The sequence below is a fragment of the Geotrypetes seraphini genome, chromosome 3 (genome assembly GCF_902459505.1).
Source record: "Geotrypetes seraphini chromosome 3, aGeoSer1.1, whole genome shotgun sequence".
Taxonomy (NCBI): domain Eukaryota; kingdom Metazoa; phylum Chordata; class Amphibia; order Gymnophiona; family Dermophiidae; genus Geotrypetes; species Geotrypetes seraphini.
Window position 1 is genome coordinate 90,911,182 of NC_047086.1, and position 23,451 is coordinate 90,934,632.

The 23,451-nt window shown below is 42.4% G+C and overlaps 1 protein-coding gene across 2 annotated transcripts in view; it reads right to left on the reverse strand.

The window, feature by feature from the left end:
* PDIA6 (protein disulfide isomerase family A member 6) overlaps positions 1 to 23,451 on the reverse strand; it is a 102,576-nt gene that overhangs the window by 66,842 nt on the left and 12,283 nt on the right. For both annotated transcript variants that reach the window (XM_033939204.1, XM_033939203.1), the window contains exons 3-5: positions 21,055 to 21,112; positions 10,292 to 10,418; positions 3,908 to 4,014 (exon numbers count right to left, since the gene is read on the reverse strand). In XM_033939204.1, the coding sequence (XP_033795095.1) occupies positions 3,908 to 4,014; positions 10,292 to 10,418; positions 21,055 to 21,112 (292 nt within the window). The remainder of the gene's footprint in view (positions 1 to 3,907; positions 4,015 to 10,291; positions 10,419 to 21,054; positions 21,113 to 23,451) is intronic.

The following is a 23,451-nucleotide window of genomic DNA, read 5'->3' on the forward strand; positions in this document are numbered from 1 at the left end:
AAGAAGGCACCGGAGCAGGAGGCGGGGTCAAAGCCGGAACGAAGGAGGCCGGCTTCAGAAGACCCGATGTAGCAGGAGCAGTGGAAGGCTTCGCAGGTGTAGGCAAAGCGCTGGTCGAAGCTGAAGTCGAAAGTTCCTTAGCAGCTTCCATCTTGAACATCGACTCCCACACAACACAGCGATGTTTAAAAGCACGTGCTGTGAGAGTGGAACAAGGCCGGCACGATTTCGGAATATGTTCTGGACCAAGACACTGTAGGCAGCATCGATGCGGGTCCGTCAACGAAATCGCGTGCTGGAACTTGCTGCACTTTTTAAAACCGGTAATTGGACGGGACATAGGCCGAAAAAGCTCCGCCGCAAGATCGAAGGAGCGGGGCCTGAGCCACGCGGCCGACCCGGTCGAATTTCCGGAAGAAATTTATATATATTTTTTTTTTAAATAAGAAACCGAATTAAATAAAACACACGATAAAGAGTAAAATAACCCAAAACCGCGGTGATTAGAAGGCAAGAACACGGGTTCACTTAGCGCAGAATTGAAGCAAAACTTCTCAGCTCCGCGGAAAGAAAAGAACTGAGGAGACACGCCCGGACCATCGGGCGGTAAGGCACTCGCGCATGCGCGGTGTGGGCATCTCAAAACTTCTGAAGTTTCTTCAAGCAAGTATGCCTGTGAGACGTCCACATCGGGGCTCTGTTGGATGACATCACCCACTAGTGAGAATACCTGCCTGCTTGTCCTGGGATAACTCTCTTTTCCATCACCTTCTCCAGAATCTGACATCTCTTCCTTCTTTGAGTCATCTCTCCTATCTCCCAGTGTAATATTTCTCCCTCTTCTCCACCACTATCATGTCCAACAATTCTCTCTTCCCCATGTATACCATCTCTTTCCCTCTCACTCCACACATCCATGTCCAAGAATCTCTCTCTTCCCTCCATTCCTAACACCCAGCCCGTGCAGCCTCTGTTCTTGCCAAACCCCCTCCCAGCCCGTTCAGTATGTCTTTCCCTCATTCCTAACCCCAGCCCTCCCTTCTTAGCTGGATCCTATGGTATGACCCCTAACCCCAAGCCCAGAATCCGACATCATTTCCTTCTTTGAGTCATCTCTCCTATCTCCTAGACCTCTGGCTGTTTTTTCTGATTTTCTTGCAGGAAAATTTATGAAGAGACCTAGAAGGGGTCAAAAGAATTCTCCTGAGTGATGTCCAGCACCCAATGGGTCTGAACAGATATGCATCCAGGCATATAAAAACTATGCCAGCCTCCTCCCCGTCTGAGTTCGGGTTACTGGCCTAGCATCACTGCTGCTTTTTGGGGGCTGCAGTGGACTGTGATCAAGATGCCTGGCACTCCTGAACCTTTGCGTCAGACTTGAAAACTCTGCCTTAACTGAACAAGCCTTGAACACTTATCATTTTAAAGTGTTCGAAGCTTGTGCAGATGAGGACAGAGCCTGCAGGAATGGGACAGGGGACTAGAGAGCTGCATGGGAATGGGGCCAATGGGAAACCCGTGGGGGGTTTCCATATGTTACCTCAGAAGTGCCTCCTTCTTGCCCTCCAGCTGCACTCGCCCCTCCACAAAGCTGCGTGCAGTGCTCCCAGCATGCCGCTGAAGCCATCCGTCAGACATCAGAGCCAACATCAGAAGGAAGACTTCTGGGTCAGCCATATACAGGAGCCGCTGTTCGCAGCCCTACAAAGAAGTATGGCTGAAGGCAGGATGGAGGCTCACCTGGACGGCCCTGGTACACACCCGCTGGCAAGTGACACTCCGTGCGAAAGAATGCTCCCTCCCCGTCTGACGCCCTTTTCCCCCTTACCTCAAAATAGATGCCCAGAGTGACGCGGACTCCCTCCTTCCATTTGGCCTGTGTTGTATAAAATGGGCCTTTTACAACCTGGGCCAATCAGAGCCTCAGGCTCCTCCCCGGATGCACAAGGAAGGAGCCTAAGGCTCCAATTGGCCCAGACGCTCCATTTGCACATCATTGTTGAAGATTGCTAGAAATCTCACTATTGACAGATAATCCGTTTTGATAATCTACTGCTAAAATGCGTACAGTCAGTAAACAGTTTAGCAACTGCGTTAAAGTTTTGAGAATCTGAGCCTAGGTGTCTTGTGAAAAATAGTTAAAATTTTCTGGTCAGCGTACAGCAATGGAAGCCAAAAAAACTAATTGAATGCTGGAATTACTACAAGACAGATAATAATGTTCTGTGCAATTTTGGTCACCGTTATCGCAACTAAAATGATTAAGGAGACTGAATTACTAATATAAAGGAAAGACTTAAGAGGTTAGGGCTCTTCAACTTAGAAAACAGACAGATGAGAGGATATGATAGGAGATCTACAAAATCTTGAGTGGTGAAGAATGGGTAAGAAATGAATCCATTTTTTACTCTTCCAAAAAGAGTACAAAGACTAGGAGACACTCCAGAAAGGTAATAACATTTTCGCCTATTCATTTAAAAAAAAGTTTTTCACTTAACAAATGAGCTCTGAACTCATTGCCAGAGATATGGCAACAGCAGTTAGTGTATATGGATTTAGAAAAGATCTGGAAGATGCTAGGAATTATTTAAAAAAAAAAACAACAAAACGGATGGTTAACCAAACTAAGGAGAAATTAGGTTCTTACCTGCTAATTTACTTTCTTTTAACTTCTCCAGACTGGTATAGTTATCTTTCAAGCGGGTATATATCTCATCATGACCAGCAGGTGGAAACAAACAAAACTGTGGAATAGTACATAATAGGTGCCTTTCCCTATTCCTATCATGCGCTGTATTACAGCCGGAGCCTTGAAGTCGCGTCACATAGCCTGCTGGAAAAGGCTCCTCTGATGCAACTTCCTGTTTCCGGTTGCATTGGTGGCGATTTTTCCGATGCAACCGGAAACAGGAAGTTGCATCAGAGACTTTTCCAGCAGGCAACGCGATGCGACTTCAAGGCTCCGGCTGTAATACAGCACATAGCCTTATAGAAATCGCCAGTTTCGCCACAAAGAGAAGATTAAGGAAAGGGAGGGAGGAATATGCACGGCTGGCGGGAGAGAGGGGGCTGCTGGACCACACCCTCGTTCACCGCACGTGCTCACGGGACGGTGAATGGCCTTGTCCCCGATCTCACGGTGACCTTTTTTTGGAGGTCACTGTTTCAGCAGGTTACCTGCGACTAACCGCAGGTAACAACTACCGTGTCATTCTCTACTTTGAAGTCAGGGCCTTGGAAGTTGAAGAAGAATGAAAAACCGCCACAGCGGCACCAAAAAGTTGTTTTTGTTGAAGGTGGCGACTAAGGTGAAACAGTGCGTGTATAAGTTGATGCGGTGTTCAGACCCTAAGCACTGTGCACACCAACTGTGTGGGGCTGTCACCGAAATAGTTCATTGGCACCTGCCGCACTTCTTAAAACCGGTTAATGGTCGGGACATGAAATTAGGGAAGACTGCCTCAGCCAAATTGAATGCGAGAGGCTGAGGAGCGAGAAAAGGCCCCGCCATGAAGAGCACAACAACAACAACAAAAAAAGAAAGACTCTTATTTTTTAAACTAAGAATAGAAAAGAAAAATACACACAAGTGGGAAGGCAAGAACAAAAAAGTTATCTAATGTTCAATGGCGTGACTGAACAGCTTCATGGAATACATTGAACCAAAGAGCCATGTGCCTATGTCAGGCAGGAAGGCACTCACACATGTGCAGTCAGTCATGAACTTTCTAAAGTTCTTAAAGTGGCAATGCACTTGGAACCTACTATACCAGGGATCTGTGTATGTCACCCACATGTGAGAAAATGCTGTCTACTTGTTTTGGGATAAAAGCAGTTCTAGTTAAATAAGGCCCAGATTCTCTATTCTCCAATACAATTTTCATACTAAATCCTTCATACAGACCTGTCTTCCGGAATCATATCCGCCACTTCTTCCACCGAGACGATTTTTGACTAATGATTGCAAGGCACTTAATGCAGCATCAACAATAGCTTCACTTGTCCTTCCACCTAAGTATATAAAACATAGGCCAAGTTAATGGAAAACTATTGTCTTATTCATTAAATCGTCAAACCCAAAAGCCCCCCCAAATAATATGCCTGGGTGGTTCCAAGGAAGCTTGGGATGCCTTCTTCAAGTTGAGTTCTACGCCTTTCTTCCTCCCTAAGTCTGTGATCACTATCCTACCATCAGCACACCTAGACCTCTATACAGAGAGAAAATGAACTCTACTTCCCACAGTAAACCTTTTATGGTGCTAAGGACAAAGATGAAGGCTTTCCCCAATTACTGCATTTTCAAATTTAGGGCACAAGTATACACCCCCCCCAAAAAAATAAATAAATAAAATTTTTACATAAAGCAATATCCAACTACTAAAAATACAATGCTCTTGAAACATGTAGTTTAAACATACATAAAACATTATAGGAATAGCTACCACTGAGTGAGTCAGAATTTTCAAAGTAATTTATATTTCTTGTATGAATAAGGTAGGCTTTTCTATCAATAATGGAGTTCTTCATTTGACTTATTTTATTTTTATTTTGTTATTAGAGGGCCTAATAAGGCTCTCTCTATGCAACTTCTGCAAAGAAAGCTTTCATACATATGAGGATCAAATTAATTCATGCAACTTATTCCTGGAGTCTGTCCTCTAAATTCCAAATATAAATACAGATTTGATTTTAAAAAGAAATGTTTTATCACTAAAGATGGTGAAATTTATCTATATCTGTTAATTTCCTTTCCTTGAATCCTGTTAGGGCAGTCCAGACCAATAGGTTGTGTCCTCTTATTAGCTGATGGAGGTAGAAATACTGAACTCTTTCAGTAACTTCATTGGTGAAATTTATCTATATCTGTTAATTTCCTTTCCTTGAATCCTGTTAGGGCAGTCCAGACCAATGGGTTGTGTCCTCTTATTAGCAGATGGAGGTAGAAATACTGAACTCTTTCAGTAACTTCATTGGTACAAGAGTTAGTGCAGTCTAGAATCCTTCAGTATGCCACTGCCAAAGCAGAACAGGGTAAATCTAGTATACACCAACTCTGCACCCTACAGGGAACCACTGAATACTGTCATTATCATTTTTATGCATTTAGCTTGTGCACATATAACACACCTATATAAATTGTGTTCTATGAAAGAATAAACTAATGTATATTTATATACACACATACATATATGTTCCATATCATGAGAATCTCAGAAGTTGGGAGCCAGATGACCTCGAGCATGTATAGATGCTCAAGGCCCTGCAGCAGCCCAGCTTAGAACATTGGCGGCAGGCTGTTTCAGCACTGGCATGTAGTAAGTATAGTGCCGGTCAGTGGGGGGGAGATGGACAGCAGCACAAAGGAAGGAGAGCAGCACCATTGGCCATGGAGGGGGGGGGGAGAGAAGAGGGATATGATTTTTTTTTTTGCCGGTTGGTTGAGAATGCCAGTTAGTTGAATGCCAGTTAACCAGGATTCTAATGTATTAATACATGCACATTTGCAGTTTAAAGAGGAAATATCACAGATGTTTGTGCTGTTTTCTAACAGTCATCTCTTAGTTAAGATCATATGATCCGTTTTGCTACTGTGTTACCTAAACATGTTAAACATCATATGTGATGTAAAAGAAGCTATAAATATAACAGTCTGACAGTTAAGTTAGACTCGAGTGTAGAGACAGGAAAGGAGGGCCACTTACATTCCCAGGCACAAATACTGAATTTTAAATACCAACTTATCTGATACTGAATCATATTAGTCTGTGTCTAATTCATTCCTAACTGAGAATAGTCTCCTTTACGAAAGGACGCTCATCCTGGAAATTTCCCTCCCGTCTCACTGACCAAGTCAAGCAGGCCCTGGTCAGAATGTTGATTTGGTTTCTGCCAGGTACTGTGACCTGGATTGGCCACTGCAGGAAACAAGAAACTGGGCTAGATGGATGATTGGTCTGACCCAATATGGTTGTATTGCCCCTTAAGTCCATAAGCCACTATTAGGATGGATGTGGGAAAAATCCACTGCCAATTCCTAGGATAAGAGGCATTAAATGTGTTTTACTCTTTGGAATCTTGACAGGTACTTGTGACCTGGGTTGACCACAGGTTTAGTTCATGGCTCCACTCCTGAATAGCCTGCAGAGTGGACTAGGCTGTTAGACAGGATAGGGAAGAGGAATAAGCCTCTCCCCAAGGAGCAGCTTCCCAGACTAAGCCAGGGTAATCAGCCAGACTAAGGAAGTAGAGGAGGCAGGTTCCTCTACTGAAGTTTCAGCTCCAGCCCAGGAGGAGCAAATAGAGATCGAGGAAATGCCGATTCCACCAGAGCTTATTTCAGGAGCCAGAACTGATAGATATAGGTTTGGCTATCAGGCTTTCCTGAATGCACTGCTGTGAGTATTTGTTTTTGAGCTGGCTAGTTTTGGGAGAAGATTTTTTTTTTTTAAAGAACTGCGTTTCCTTTTTTGCTGCAAATGTGCCGTTTTCCTGTGAGAGAATATTTTGATGTTTTGCATTTGCTGACTGAACTGAGTTAAGGACACTGCATTTAAAACCCTGGCTGTTTTTTTTTTTTCTGTTTGGACTTTGTGTGGGGGTTGGGCACTATAGTTAGTGCCTGGAAAAAAAAACTTGGGGGGTTTTTGTGTTTTGTTTGTTTTTTTTTCTTCTGGCTTTTCACTTGAGCTCAAGCTAGGGAGGAGCTGAAGTTTGACAATAACTGTTGGAGAGAAGTTTGCTGACATCCTGGGAGGGATTTTTTTGGAAAGCAATTTATGTAGCTTTAAAAGCAAACTTGTAGCAAACTCCCTGTCCCTTATATGTTTGATTTGAATAAGTGTTTAAAGTTGGACTTACCTGGAACCTGCTTTTGGCAGGCTGTTGCAAAGGACTCCTGAAATTAAGAGGAACTTTTTGGGAAGAAAATGTAAAGTTTTTCTTTATTTTGGAACAGGAAAATCCTGACAGCTGTGCAGTAGTTTTCCTTAGGGTTTTGTTTTGTTTAACTTGAATTTATTGAAGGGCTCTGGCCCATTCTGACTATTAAAACCTTTAAGAGTTTTCTGGAAAATCAGGGTTTTGGTGTTTGTTTCACTTTATTTTAGTCCCTGCAGGGCTGGCTCCACCCAGAGTAGCTCGCCCAGGCCTGTAGTTTTTCCCATGACTACTTGGGGTACTGTTGGCCGTTCTAAGAGACTCCAGTGGTTACAAAGCGTAGGATAATTTGGACCCTTGAAGAAGTGTTTCTCCGAAACACAGACCGTGTTGAGTCCGTTCACCATGTAAATGAGAGCCAATTTTTTGGATCACAAATATTTTATTGACTTAATAAAAGTTCCTGCACCTTGTACATTCATATCTGTAGTCTTTTTGTTTTTGCTTTTGGTGCTCTCCTTTCACTGCAGACTTGTTGGACATTTCTTTGTTTGGCCTGTTGGCTCACAGGCCATCTTCCACAACCATTTTTTATCCCTGTACTTTGTCTCCCCAATAGTCCTGGTGGATCAGTTTTAAATATCTAGTAATTATGTTGGATTGCAAACATTCCTTTAAAACAAAACATAAAAGTTGGCATGCTTGGATATCTTCTAAAGTCCCCCCCTCTACTACTCGGATGAACCACCTCCAGGATTAAGGCTCTTAAAGACCCAAAGTCATGTGCTCTTTCAATACAGTGTTTAGCTAGTGGAGCCCCGACTATCTTGTTCTTAATATTGCTCTTATGTTCTGCGAGTCTTGTAGTAAATTTTCGGGATGTCTGACCCACATATATTAAATCACAGGGGCATTTTAAGATGTATACCACACCGCAAGATTTGCAATCAGAATTATGACGTAAACTGTACTCTTTTTTGTCTTTAGGATTACAAAAACTGTTGGTACATATCTTTAAAAGACAGGCTGATGTTCTCAAACAAAGATTTCTGGCAAGGGGCTATCCCCTAAAAGTTGTCTCTGCAGCATATAAAAGAGCACTATACTGCAATAGGGAGAGTTTGTTTGCCCCTAAAAGATCAGATTTCCAGAAATCAGGTGAACCTGTGTGGTAACATACTCTAGCCAATGTCATCGGATGGTCCGCTCATTAAAAAGACACTGGACGATTTTGCAGACCTCTGGTATCTTTAAAGCCTACAATTTGAGGATAGCTTTTCGTAGAACTAGGAATTTGAAAGAGATTTTATGCCCTTCTGTACTTTCTAATGTTAGACCTGGGCGTGAGCTGGTGTGGATGGGACACAAAGTGTGTGGAACATGTCAGATGTGTGAGCTCATGATATGTACCAACAGTTTTTGTAATCCTAAAGACAAAAAAAAGAGTACAGTTTACATCATAATTCTGATTGCAAATCTTGCGGTGTGGTATACATCTTAAAATGCCCCTGTGATTTAATATATGTGGGTCAGACATCCCGAAAATTTACTACAAGACTCACAGAACATAAGAGCAATATTAAGAACAAGATAGTCGGGGCTCCACTAGCTAAACACTGTATTGAAAGAGCACATGACTTTGGGTCTTTAAGAGCCTTAATCCTGGAGGTGGTTCATCCGAGTAGTAGAGGGGGGGACTTTAGAAGATATCTTGCACAAAGGGAGCAGCGCTGGATTAATAGGCTTGTTACATTGTGGCCAACAGGCCTTAATAGATCATTTGAATGGCAACATTTTTATTAGTGTCAACAACAGTTCTATTAGTGTTTATAGTGCAATGAGTGAACCGTGACGTTATCACGGTGCGTTACGTAATGACGGTATGAATTGGCTATAAAACGGAGTTGGCTGCCATTTTAACTTGGTTTGAAAATCTGTGACCGAGTGAATTGATGTGAGTGTTGTTATATTGCTTTACTGTTTTTTTGGTTTTGGGAGTATGAATGTTTTAACTTTGTTCTTAATTTGCAGTGAGCCTTGATTCTGAATGTCCTGGTGGCCCTGACGCAGCGGATGTTTAAAATTCCCGCGAAACGCTGGCCGCGTCGGCAACCAAACACTAGTGACCGAATCCATTTTTTAAGACAAGTCAGCAACAAGATAAGTCTTTTTGGTCTATGTTTTTCAAATCCTGGCTTGCACACATACACAGTATCCCTGGAAAATTTTTTGTAGTTCGGGGTTTAAGGTTTAGCTTGATTGAAATGCTTTAGAAAAATTATTTTAAAAAATATATATACATCGGCCAATGATTGGAGCAGGAGCTGTACTACTACGCGGATTATCCTCAGTCTGTGATTTTCACTGCTGTGCGTAGGCTCCGATTCTGAGGCCTTAGTCCTTCAAGTTTGTCGGGCTAACAATACTGATGTGTATTGTCTGTTATTAGCGGTATTTTGGATTATTTGTACATTTTTTGGATCACAATATTTTATTGACTTTTAATAAAAAGTTCCTGCACCTTGTACATTCCTCTCTGCAGTCTCTTTGTTTTTGCTGTTGAACCAGCAGGCCAGAGAGAGTTTAAAAGTATTGAGAACAAGGTGGTTAAGACAGCCAAGCAGAAAGAGGTACAGAATTATTCAAGCACAAGACATGGTGTGTCTTAGAGCAGTGGTTAGAGCTACAGCCTCAACACCCCAAGGTTGTGTGTTCAAATTCTATGCTGCTCACTTAATCCTCCATTTGCCCCAGGTACATTAGGTAGCATGTGAACCTACTAGAAAAGATAGGGAAAAATGACCATAATTTCACCCTCAGGAGGACTAGATACCATCTCTGAAGCATCCCAGTCCTAATTGACCTAGGAAAACAGATAATCTACTACAGGGACTGAACTGGGGACCTTCCATAAAGAAGTGAAACAGCATTTACCAGCTGATGTCATAATATAACGTAAAAGAAAATAAATTTATGAATCACTGTACCTTTCAGTTCAAAAGCACAAAGATAAAAAGCTGACCATTATCAGTGAAATTATAAAAACAATTCAAATTAACATTTAACAACTCAGTATTTAATAACATTCTAAAGTGCATACAAGTAGAATTAACAAGCAGTAAGGGAAATTCAGGGTCTCAAAGAGCTGCTTGGTAAGCAAGTTGCCTGCTAACATATTGCATGTTAGCAACCTTTCACCAAAGGAAAAGCAAAGAAAAAAGACCGATACACAGTATGTTCTAAAGATGCAAACAAAAATGCATTGACTAAATACTAAAAATATGAGTGGCTCACATCAGAATTATATACATCACGGATCCTGTTTTACAGTAATAAACAGATAAATGCAGAAAGACATTCAATAGGAAAGTAGGAAGATGATAAAAATATTAAAATCAAAAAGTAGTTTTACCTTGGTAATCTTCTGGTTTATTCTTATTGGATCCAAATAACTTGATTGTGGGAAATCCTTTAACTCCATACTGACCACCCAAAGACTGATGTTTGTCTGCATCAACTGCACCAATCTTCACAACACCCTGTTTAGAATTAAATAAATTTTTTTTACTTAATTCTATCAATCATGCTGACCAAGTTGAGCTAATCTGTTCTCCTTACCCAAGTTAAGAAAAATAAACTGAAGTGATATTGACTGAACATTTTAGTTTTATTCTTTTCAATCCAATGGATGTTGAAAAGAAATTATACATAAGGAATTGAAAACTAACAGAAGGGGACAATTTAGCCTTGGAAAGAAAACCAGTGAAGACACAAAGTTTGAAAATGGGCCAATCTAAACTGAGGGAAACTTGAGGACTGCTGAGAAAAATAAAGTATCTCTCCCAAACAATGATCCAATGTATTTCCATGGTAGATACAGTTCCAGGTTCTGTGGCACAAATATATTGCTATGCTGAAAAGCAGAGTTGCTCCTTTCAAAACTGCCTCTACTCTCCCATCAGTTAGTCTTCAATGGATTCGGTAAATCCCCAAGGCCTACCTTGAAAATAGAAATATTTTTCTCATTTAGTTTGAAGTTTGCAGCAGCACTCTCTCTACTGCCTCTTGTATTATAGAAGTTATATGCTAAATTTAGAGAAGGCAGGATTCTCAAAAATCCACGTTAAAAAGTGACAGTCTGCCAACACAGCCATTCTGATAGCGAATCTAAAAAAGTGAGACATTCTCAAAAAATTGTGCATGCAAATGAGGTCGGTGGACAACAGCAAAGATTCGCTAAATTTGCATGTGCCTATCATGGTAATAGCAATAGGAACATGCGCAGAAAAAAAATAAGTGTCAAGAAACCCCCCGGTGTATCTGGGGAGGGGCCTGAGGCTCTGATTGGCCCAGGTTCTTTAAAGCCCCCCCATGGGAGGGGACTTAAACAACTTTTGGGTCAATCAGAGCCTCAGACCCATCCCTGGTGCATCCCAAGATGCACCAAGGAGGGGAAGGCCCATTTTAGACACAGGCGGCTGGTAGGAGGGAGTCTGCGTCCCTTTTGAGGGGGGGGGGTCATGGTGGGGATTTTATGGCATCAGAAGAGTGGGCATCTCTCTCCAGCTGCAGGGGAGGGGGGGTCATAGTGAAAAACCTGAAGTGGATATCTTCTGCAGACCATGAAGGTAGTGGAAATAACCCTATGGTCTAGAACAGGGGTGTCCAACCTGCAGCCCATGGGCCGCATACGGCCCAGCAAGGAGTTTCGTGCGGCCCAAGCTTCTCCCTCCCTTCCTCTGCGACTCTCTCCAGTGGATATTTAGTTTTCTGGCCGGCTCCTCGCGAGCGATTCACAGCTGCTTCAAAAGCCTTCTCGCATTCCCTTCCTTCTTTGCCTCCTGGCGAGTGTTTATTTTATGTTGGGCTCCCTCGCTGCAATCCTCTGGGTGTGGCATTGGCTCCTCCCATGTGATCTGCAGCTGTGTCAGAAGCATTCCCTCTGACATCAGAGAGAATGCTTTCAAAGCAGCTGTGAATCGCTCGCGAGGAGCCAACACTGCATGTGGAGGACTGCAGCAAGGGAGCCCAATGCTGGACCTGCCAAGACAACCACCAACAGGAAGGTACTTATGATACCAAGAATGACAACATGGTTCACGGACTCACATGGGTAGGATATGGCTATACCGGGCTACAATCTACTTCATCAGGACAGAGAGGGCAGGTTAGGAGGGGGGGTAGCTCTATACATTAAAGAGGACATCAAAACCACCAGGATCACAGATGTCAAGTACACCGGGGAGTCCCTCTGGGTAAACCTGGCAAGAGGCAGAGAAAAATGCCTGTATCTAGGTGTGGTATACAAGACAACTGGAAGACATGGACGCAGAATTAATTGAAGACATAGAGAATATCACTCTACGAGGAGAAGCTGTACTGCTAGGGGACTTCAATATGCCTGATGCAGACTGGAACTCATTTTCAGTGACAACCAGCGGTAGCAGGAGGCTCTTAACCTCCATAAAGGGAGCACGTCTCAAACAAATGGTAACGGAGCCCACTAGGGCCCAGGTGATCCTCGACCTGGTACTCACTAACGGGGAAAGCATCTCAGAGGTCTCAGTAGGAGATACGCTAGCCTCCAGCGACCACAACATTGTATGGTTCAACCTTAGGAAAGGCTTCCCTAGATCAAACACGAAAACAAAGGTACTCAATTTCCGGGGCACAGATTTCGCACGCATGGGAGATTTCGTCCATCGGACACTGCAGGACCAAGCGGAGATCGATGATGTAGAAGCTAAGTGGTTAACACTGAAATCAACCATACATGAAGCAACTAGCCGCTTCATAAAATCAGTAAATAAACGACAAAGAAACAATAAACCCCAATGGTTCACCGCGGAGATCTCGCACCTCATTAAGGAGAAGAAAAAAGCGTTTCTCTCCTACAAGCGCACGGAGAAAAGAGAGGCAAAGGTAGAATATAGGACCAGGTCTACAGCGGTCAAAATGGCAGTTAGGGAGGCAAAACTTCGAGTGGAAGAAATTCTGGCAAAAAACATTAAAAAGGGGGAAAAATCCTTCTTCAGGTATATTAGTGACAGAAAAAGGAACACAGGTGGGATAGTACGCCTTAGAAGACCGGACGGAAGTTACGTGGAAGCAGATTCCGATAAAGCCGAACTACTGAATGAATACTTCTGCTCAGTCTTCACCTGTGAGGCACCGGGACATGGTCTGCAGTTGAAGGCAACACAAAGCACAGAAGACCCATTCAGAATTTTGAGTTCACACCAGGTGAAGTTTACAGTGAACTGGCAAGACTCAAGGTGAACAAAGCCATGGGACCAGACAATTTGCACCCAAGAGTGCTCAGAGAATTGAGCGATGTCCTGGCGAAACCGTTGGCTGAGCTATTCAATCTCTCCCTAAGTAAGGGGAAAGTTCCCCTGGATTGGAAATTAGCTAATGTCGTTCCTCTGCATAAAAAGGGTTGCAGGACAGAGGCTGCGAATTACAGACCGGTGAGTCTCACATCAATAGTGTGCAAACTCATGGAAACACTAATTAAAAGCAAATTGGACACGATCTTGAATGAAGGGAATCTTCGGGATCCCAGTCAGCATGGATTCACCAAGGGTAGGTCCTGCCAATCCAATCTCATCAGCTTCTTTGACTGGGTAACAAGAAAGTTGGACTTGGGAGAGTCTTTGGACGTCGTGTACCTGGACTTCAGTAAAGCTTTTGATAGTGTCCCACACCGCAGGCTGCTAAGCAAAATGGAATCGATGGGGTTAGGAGAGACACTAACTGCATGGGTCAATGATTGGCTGAGTGGCAGACTTCAGAGGGTGGTGGTTAATGGTACCCTCTCTAAAACATCGGAGGTGACCAGTGGAGTGCCGCAGGGCTCGGTCCTGGGTCCACTCCTTTTCAACATATTCATAGGGGATCTGACTCAAGGGCTTCAAGGTAAAATAACACTATTTGCCGATGACGCCAAACTATGTAATATAGTAAGTGAATGCAGTTTACAGAATTATATGGCGCAGGACCTGCTTACATTGGAAAGTTGGTCCTCAACCTGGCAGCTAGGCTTCAATGCTAAGAAATGTAAGGTCGTGCACCTCGGAAGCGGAAATCCATGCAGGACGTACTTCTTGGACGTACTTCTTGAACGGAGAAACTTTAACAAGGACTTCAGCAGAACGAGATTTAGGAGTAATCATCAGTGCAGACATGAAAACTGCCAATCAAGTGGAGAAGGCTTCATCTAAGGCAGGGGTGTCCAATGTCGGTCCTCGAGGGCCGCAGTCCAGTCGGGTTTTCAGGATTTCCCCAATGAATATGCATTGAAAGCAGTGCATGCAAATAGATCTCATGCATATTCATTGAGGAAATCCCGAAAACCCGACTGGACTGCGGCCCTCGAGGACCGACATTGGACACCCCTGATCTAAGGCAAGGCAGATATTGGGTTGTATCAATAGAAGTTTCGTCAGCCGAAAGCCTGAAGTCATAATGCCGTTGTACAGGGCCATGGTGAGACCTCATCTGGAGTACTGTGTGCAATTCTGGAGGCCACATTACAGTAAAGATGTGCGCAGAATTGAATCGGTTCAGCGGATGGCCACCAGGATGATCTCGGGGCTCAAGGGTCTCTCGTACGAAGAGAGACTGAACAAATTGCAGCTCTATACTCTCGAGGAACGTAGGGAGAGGGGAGACATGATCGAAACATTTAAGTACCTCACGGGACGTGTCGAAGTGGAAGATGATATTTTCTTTCTCAAGGGACCCTCGGCCACAAGAGGGCACCCGCTCAAACTCAGGGACGTAAAATTTCATGGCGACACCAGAAAGTATTTCTTCACAGAGAGAGTGGTTGATCATTGGCACCAAGGAATGGATGGGGCTAGAAGCTGTGGATCGAAGCTCCAGAGGCTTGATAGAGAAACCTCGATGCACTCCCAAAGACTCTGCTCCTTGTATGGAGTGTGAGGATTCCTGTCGAGGCTCTCGCAAAGAATCAACTCCTTGCTTTGAGTGCATAGATGCCAGATCAGACACTCGCAGAGACTCTGCTCCCTGCATCGAGTGTATAGCTTCAGCCGGAGGCATAGGAAGAGGCTCAAATTCGTGGGAGTCTGCAGAATGCCCAGGCTGGATTAGAGAAGCTAACTTCGGTCCCATTTTAGTAAGGAACTGAAGAAATTGCTGCTCTAACATAGTCTGGAAAGAAGCCGGCAAGGATGGATCAGCATCTGAAACCGGAGCACCTGCTTTGGCAGGAGGTTCCACAGAGGCAGTGGAAATGTGCTTAGACTTGGAAGTCTTAGGCATCTTGATCACCACCACTGGGACTTTCTGCTGAGCTATCTAATCCAAGGATACACGGGAAGATACAGCAGACGTTGTTGAGGAAAGAGCTGTTGCAAACGAAGAAGGTCTGATGAGGCTTGAGGTCGAAGCAGTGGAGGCAGAAGGAGTCTTGGTTGAAGGTGAGACCGAAGACGGCTTCGGAGTCCAAGTCGAATCCATCCCGAAGAGCTTCTCCACTGAAAGTAGATGACGTTTTAAGGGCTCGAGGTTGAAGAGTAGCACAGCAGTCGCACGACTTCGGATGATGGCTTGGCTCAAGGCACTTACTGTGTGGGTCCGTGAGAGAAATCGCACGTTGACACTGGCTACACTTCTTGAAGCCTGTGGTAGGCCGGGACATAGGAGGAAAAACGGCCGCTGCAAGGTCGAAGCCCCTGGACTGCGGCCGAGCAGCCTGCCCCGGCAGCCAAACGGAAGAAATAAAAATTTTTTTTTAAACAAGAAATGAAAGACTAAACGAAACACAGCGATTCGTGAAGAAAATAACACAAACCGCGGTGAGAGAAGGCACAAAACAAGTAAGTTGAATGCAGAGAGTCAAAGAGGGACTTCTCGGCTCCGCGGAAAACTGAGAACTGAGGAGATGTGCCCTGTGCTGGGCGGGAAGGCACTCGCTCATGCGCGGTGCGGCTGACTTGAAACTTCTAGTTTCTACAAGCAAGTCTGCTTGCGAGGCTTCCGCATCAAGGCTCCGTCGGTGACATCACCCATATGTTAGAATAGGTTGCCTGCTTGTCCTGGGATAATACTAATTATAAACACCATTTTTTCCATATATACACACACAATATAATCTTTATATAATGGTAATGATACTAAGATTCAAGATTCTGCATGTAGTACAACCCCCAGAAAAAACAAATGTATTTCTTCCTGAGCAGTGCAAAAGATAGCAGATTAAAATGCTCAAAATTGACAATTTAACACTAAAATAAATCATTCCCCTTCATCTCCCTCCATTCTGTGCCTCCCTCCAGCGGGTATCTAACCTTCTGGCCGGCTCCAACCTGGCCATTTTATGTGGCTCGAAGTATGATGCTCCCAGTGCTACCTTGTGGCCGGCTCCCTCCTCCTCACAGCCTAGGGTACACGGAGCTGTGTGCAGCATCCTGCACCTGAACCCTTTTCTCTGACATTGCATCATCAGAGGGAATGCTTCTGGATGAGGTGTGGGACGGCTGTAAGGAGGAGGGAGCCGGCCACAAGGTAAAACTGGGGGCATCGGACTGTGGGCCACATAAAATGACCGGCTGGATTTGCCCAGATGGCCTTGAGTTTGACACCTGTGCCTTAGAGGAAAGGAGGGACAGGGAGATATGATTCAGACATTCAAATACTTGAAAGGTATTAACGTAGAACAAAATCTTTTCCAGAGAAAGTAAAATGTTAAAAACCAGAGGGTATAATTTGAGGTTGAGGGGTGGTAGACTCAAGAGCAATGTAAGGAAATAATTTTTTATGGAGAGGGTGGTGGATGCCTGGAATACGTTCCCGAGAGAGGTGGTGGAGATGAAAACAGTGACAGAGTTCAAAAAAACGTGGGATAGTTTATATAGTTAATAAAAATTTTGATTGAACACTAAACATAGAATTCAAAGCATTGTACATTAAAATAAATGGGGAATTAATATTAAAACAAACATGACTTAGTACGAAACCTTTTACATACTGGGATGGGATATAAAACAAGAGGAAAGGAGGGAGAACTCCATTAAAGAAAAGAGAACAAAAAAGGAAATATCAAGGAGGGAAGGTAGGTAAGTTAAAAAGTGATAAAATATCCAAATGGGGACTCACTCATAAGCATCTTTAAAGAAACAAACATTTTAAATTGCCCTTAAATTTATCTAGATTTTTTTTCTGCTCTAATGTGTAATGGAAGAGAATGCCAACTAGTAGGCGCTGTAACTGAAAAGATGAAAAGTGCAACGTGTCCCAATAATTTTTAATAAGGGGACATAAAAAGTATGTTGTGAAGCAGATCTTAGAGTTCTAGAAGGCTCATATGGAATCAGCAGTCTATTAATAAATGCTGGCTCACTGGACTTTAAAGATTTGAAAGTAAGAGCAATTTTGTACATAATTCGATGAGCAATGGGAAGCCAGTGCATCTTCTTAAGGAAGAGACGTGATTGTAATTTTTTGAATTTGTGATAATTGTAACAGCTGTATTCTGGATCAATTGGAGACGTCTAATATCCTTTTGACTTAACCCTTTGTATAGCGAATTACAATAATCAATTTTAGAAACAACAAGAGAATAGATCAAAATGTTGAGACTAGGAGTATCTAGGAGAGGGACTAAAGATCTTATTTTTAGTTTATAAAAACAGTTTAACGAGAGCACCAATTTGGGGATGATAGGTTAGCTTATCAATGATGACACATTGATGAAACAACTTCAATTGGGATATTTTGGATAGATAATGGAGCTGAAAGTTGAGGATTATCTTTCCATGGGAAAAGGACACTGCTGGATTTTGTGATACTAAGATAACATATAATGTAATTAACCAAATCTCTGATTTTTTTCTAACTTAGAATTGATGGTCATATCATTGTGTTTGGAGGGATCAATAGGGTGAAGAATTTGAAGATCATCAGCATAGACAAAGATTGAGAAGCTGATTGACAGAGAGTTAGCAGCGGGGCAAGGTAGATATTAAAAAGTAATGGAGATAGAATGGATCCTTCTGGAATACCGAAGTTGTTTTGAAAAGGATTAGAGACAGAATTATTGAAATTTACAGTTGAAGTTCCACAAGAAAAACAGGAACAAAACAATTCAAGAATTTGGCCCATAATACCAATAGAGGTCAATCTTTGAAGTAAAAGTCGATGATCTATAGTGTCAAATGCTACTACAATATCCAAAGAAATAAGAATAACTGAGCTATGTTAATCAAGGTAGTATTGGATAGTTGTAGTAAGACCCAAAAGAGAGAGTGTTCTGTAGAGTTATTTCTGCAGAATCCCATTTGAGTGGGGTGTAGTATTTGAGTTTTGTCTACAAAATCAGATAAGAGGATCTAGAATCAGAAAACAGTAAATATTGAAGAACTAAGGACAGTACTGGGCAGACCTGCAGGGCCTCTGTATATGGCCGTTTGGTGAAGGATGGCTTCAATGGCTGGGAAGGTGTAGATCAGGGCCGCAATCCAGTCGGGTTTTCAGGATTTCCCTAATGAATATGCATTGAAAGCAGAGCATGCATATAGATCTCATGCATATTCATTGGGGAAATCCTGAAAACCCGACTGGATTGCGACTCTCAAGGAGGGACTTTGAGACCCCTGGTGTAGATGGACTGGAGTGAGCTTTGACAGAGACTTCAGTAGTTTGAACCTAAGAACAGTACTGGGCAGAGCTTTGGATTCTTGCCCAGAAATAGCTAAGAAGAAGAAACCCGAGTTGAGATCAAGATGGCGTCGGGAGCGGACGCCTGAGCGAGCAAGTTGAGATCAAGATGGCGTCGGGAGCGGACGCCTGAGCGAGCTCTCTGCTCGTTTGTACCTGAATCTGCGTTGGTGTCTCTTCTCCGGTGGCGACATGGGGAAGAGGAAGGGAGTCTCCCGTGTTGTTCCTCCGGCGGCTGAACCCGTTCAACGGCTGATTCAGTCTACCATAACGAGCGCCTTTGCTCGCATGGGTGAGGTGACCCCAGTTACTTCGGGAGGGAATCCGGATCTTTCGGCGAACCTCAGCGCAGAGAGTCGGACTACTTTGAGTCCGGACCAGAGGCTGGTTCCTCCCCAGCCCGGAAGTGCACAAGTGCAGGGATTGCTTGGAACCAGACAGTCCCGAGAGGGAGAGAGTGATTCCAGCATTGGAGGGACATCCCTATCAAGCCTTTCAACGGAAGGAGGAGATGGGAGCCATCAAGAAATCCCCTGCACTTTGGAAGAAGAGGTGAGAGGTGCCTCGGGAGGGAATACTATCAGTTTTGGGGAGATGAAGAAACCAGATAAGATAGACATGGAGGCGCTATGGCAGGCCATATCAGTCATGGATTCCAATCTCAAATTGACTTTATCTACAATTAAAACAGATTATGGAACTGTTTTCTCCAAGGTGGAGCAACAAGGGGTGTTTCTCACTAATGTTGGAAAACATTGGAAAGGTTGGAGAAACAGGAAAATAATTTGAATGAAGTAAAGAAGGTTCAAGTGGAAATGATTAAGGAGAGATCTTATGTTTCCCATAAGATGGAAAATTTCGAAAACCAACTGAGGAAAAATAATTTAAGATTTTTGAATTTTCCTAAGTGTCCTATTATTTCACCAGTTGAGATGGCTAGGAAATATTTCCGAGAGACTTTAGCCATTCCATCAGAAAACTTACCTCCGATTGTTAGAGCTTACTACTTGAATTTAAAGACAACACAAGGGGAATCCACACCTCTAGAAACCCCAGTGGATAAAGTAGTGGATTTGAATTTGTCTTCATTTCTGGAAAATTCCCTTGAGGTTGTCACTCAAAGAACTACCATGTTGTTAACTTTAGCCTTGGAGAGTGACAGGGAATTTATTCTTCGTATGTATTTTCGACATATAAATGATAAGTTTTTGGGTTCTAATGTTCGAGTTTTTCCAGATTTAGCTCAGATGACCCAGAGACGTAGGAAGGAGTTCTTGTCCTTGAAGTCAAGGACCCTGGCTCTGGGGGCTACTTTTCTTGTTAAATTTCCTGCAAAGTGTTATGTATCTTTTCAAGATTAGAATTTTCTTTTCTTTGAGCCCAAACAACTTTTGGAATTTATTGGATCAAAAGAGAAAATGGTAACCATGCCTAGTAATGTATGACTTGCTAGCTGGCTGTAATTTGGGAATCTAATGCCGTGACCTTGATTAGTTGATTGTGTTACTACTACTGTTTTGGAAGTTTATTTCCTTTCTTGATCTTTAAATTGTGGTTTAAATTGTGGACTAAATAAGATATAATGTTTTTCTTTACAAGTTTTGTTGAATATTGTTTCTGGATCTTTTGCATTGTATAATGTAATGTTTGTATTAAAATGGAAAATTTTATAAATAAATAATTAAAAAAAAAAAAAAAAAAAAAAGAAGAAACCCCCCACACAAATTTTTAGATTTAATCAAGTTGGGTAGACTAGATGGACCATTTGGGTCTTTATCATCCGTCATCTACTATGTTACTATGACTCAGCCACCTGAGTGTAACACCCCCACCCTGAGGCCAAGGAAACTACCAAGAGGAAAATATTTATTCCACACACAACCCCAACACAGAACTCCCCCCTTTAGAGGAAACAGCCTTTTTCCCTGATTTTTAGGGAAAAATTACTGTTTCCTCTGTAATGGGGGGGTGTTCCCCCCACCCCCCAATGGAAGCGCCAACATTTCAACCACACACCCCCTCGGAGCACTTTAACATAGTATTGAAATCCAGCACACTGACGTCGTGCAATTGTCTGGGCGGGTTTGTCCGCGCATGATTGTCTCGCGCTTTTGACTGGATACAATGTTACACCCATCCACCCACCCCCCTCCCAAAATGAGCAAAGAGATTAGACAAGACAAAGGAGAAAAAGATGAAAACTCCCTATCTCCCTCAAAAAGGCCTAGCATCAACCCAGGGACAGCAGACTTACCACTACTGCCTGCTGAATGACTGACTCTAGGGGCATTGAACAGCCCACTTATAGGTAACTTAGAAGTCAGGAATTCTCAGTCTCTACCTGTTAGCAGAGGAGCATAACTCATTACTCTGTGTTGGTCTGGAGGGATGCAATAGAATAAGTATATTTGCAAATTATCTAATCTTAAAATTGTATGAAAAAGCCCCACAAAAAATAATGACTTAAGTTTCCAGGAAGACTCAACTTACTTTTAATGCTTTTGCTGCTTTCTTCCACTCTGGGGTTAGTTTTTGACAATGACCACACCTTTTGAAAAATATTTTCAGACAAAACAGGATAAACATTTATTACACATCAGAAAATCTTTGCAATATGAAGAGGTTAGAATGACTGATTAAAAGCACACATCTGTCAAAAGTTGAATGAAGTTTGTCCACAGAGCTACTGCATAATTATTTTTCAGTCTTCCTAGTTATTATTGTTTTATTGACTTATACTTACTGCATGTACCAATTAAAGATCTAAGCGGTTTACAAAATAAAAACAAACCAAAGAGGGAAAGTAACTCCAAAAGTATTTAAAGGAAAGGAATACCAGTCACATATGCACCACACAATAAAATAAAAACAAAGCTATTCTGTCTGCCTGTTGTCCCCAAGCTAACCAGCAACAAACATCAGCTGGCCCCACTAGAAGATAAAGAGAAGAAATGAGTCTTCAATAATACTTTGAGAGAAATAATTGTTCAGAAGGGATGAAGTCTGGGAGTGAGTTCCAGAGGGAAGGCAAATTAAAATGCAAATTGAGGAAACTGATCATGTCACTGAATCCTCTTCACAAACCTTTGTGAAAACATACTTGTCTGACAAAAAAAAAACACATTTTAAAAGGGGAAGGGTTCTACTCTTGGCTCAAAAAGAAATATCCCATGCAGGTGTCATTCTTAACAAGCTTTACAAACAGATCAGAATGGGTTTAAGAGCCAATACCACCTACAAATGTGGCAAGTTTGTTTTATCAAAGGAGTGGTTACTGGAAGATATGCTTCGCTTAGCTCAGAGCAGCGTTTGGCACCCCAAGTAAACAGATGCCCAGCAGTTTGGAGGGAGGACAGTCTCCCCTCAGGAGTGGAAGAGTAGTGGATCTAGATTCTCTTCAGGAAGCTGCTCGACAGTGGAGGAAGCTTTAGTTCAAGCCACTGTGATTTCTTTTCTATTATATTTATTGCTTTTAATAATATGAGCATTTACTAATTGTGCATGAGAAATAGAGCTATTTATAAAAGAATACTACAGAAAGAAAATTAGAAACTAATTACAACAAAAGGTTTAACTAGCACAAGTACACAAATAAGAAAGAATACCTCATTAAGGAAAATAAATAAGGCATATAGTGCAAAAACAAATCCTTCAAATAAATGAAATGTAAGGAAAAAAAAAAGTATCTAGCAGGTTATGTATGAATTCAATTTAAGACTTTTCCAATTTTAACATCATACAGTACCAACTCTAGGGTAGTTGAATAGAACATGTGTTATCCAGAAATGCCTTCAGTTGTTTAGGATCATAGAAAACGTAAATTTATTCCGATTCAAATGAATTAAACATTTACAAGGAAAACATAAAAAGTATACTCCAAGAGAAATAACCTCCTGGCACATTTGCAAAAATTGATTTCTCTTCTCTTGTCATCTCATCACAAATATCAGGAAATACCCAGACCTTTTCCCTCAAAACAACTTATCACGATTCCTAAAATTTAACTCGGGAACCATTCTTTATCTGGTTCCAGTACAAATGTCACCAGTAGAGAGGCCCAAAAACACTCTTCATCCAAAGATCTCTCTCAACTGTGAGACATTTAAACTGTCCACCGATAGTTCTTCCAGTCTGGTTTCTTGGCAATTTTAATCTGGCATAAAATATACCCATCTAGGAGATAGAGTTTTTTTCATGACACCAAAGATATCACTTAAGATACTTCTTAAAAAATTCCATGGATGCTATATTCTCAGATTTGAGGACTTTATAGATTAGATTTAATCTTCTGGCAAAGTTCTCCATGTTATTAGTCAGGCTAACCATTCCTTGAGTGGTAGTCCTATTCATTGCCTTCATGTTTACACAATCACGCCAAAAATCATCACGCTTCCTCTCCAATTCAAAGCTCTTAGCCTTCTAAGTAACTAACTTAGACTTACAGTCTTGTATAACATCCATACTCGATTTACACTCAAAAAGTGTCTCCAGTCAAACCACAGCTTCTCAGATAGTCTAAAGCTAAACTGGAAGGATGTCTGGGGCGGTACTTGGAGAGAACTCCCAGGAAAGGGACTTGGGAGTTAAGTTCGACAAGTCGATCAAGCCATCTATGCAATGTGCGGCGGCGGCAAAAAGGGCAAACAAAATGCTAGGAATGATAAAGAAGGGAATCACGAACAAATCGGAGAAGATTATCATGCCGTTGTATTGGGACATGATGCACCCTCACCTGGAGTACTGCATACAGCACTGGTCACCGTACATGAAGGACACGTACTACTCAAAAGGGTCCAGAGAAGAGCGACTAAGATGGAGGAGCTGCCATATAGTGAAAGATTAGAGAAACTGGGCCTCTTCTCCCTCGAACAGATGAGACTGAGAGGG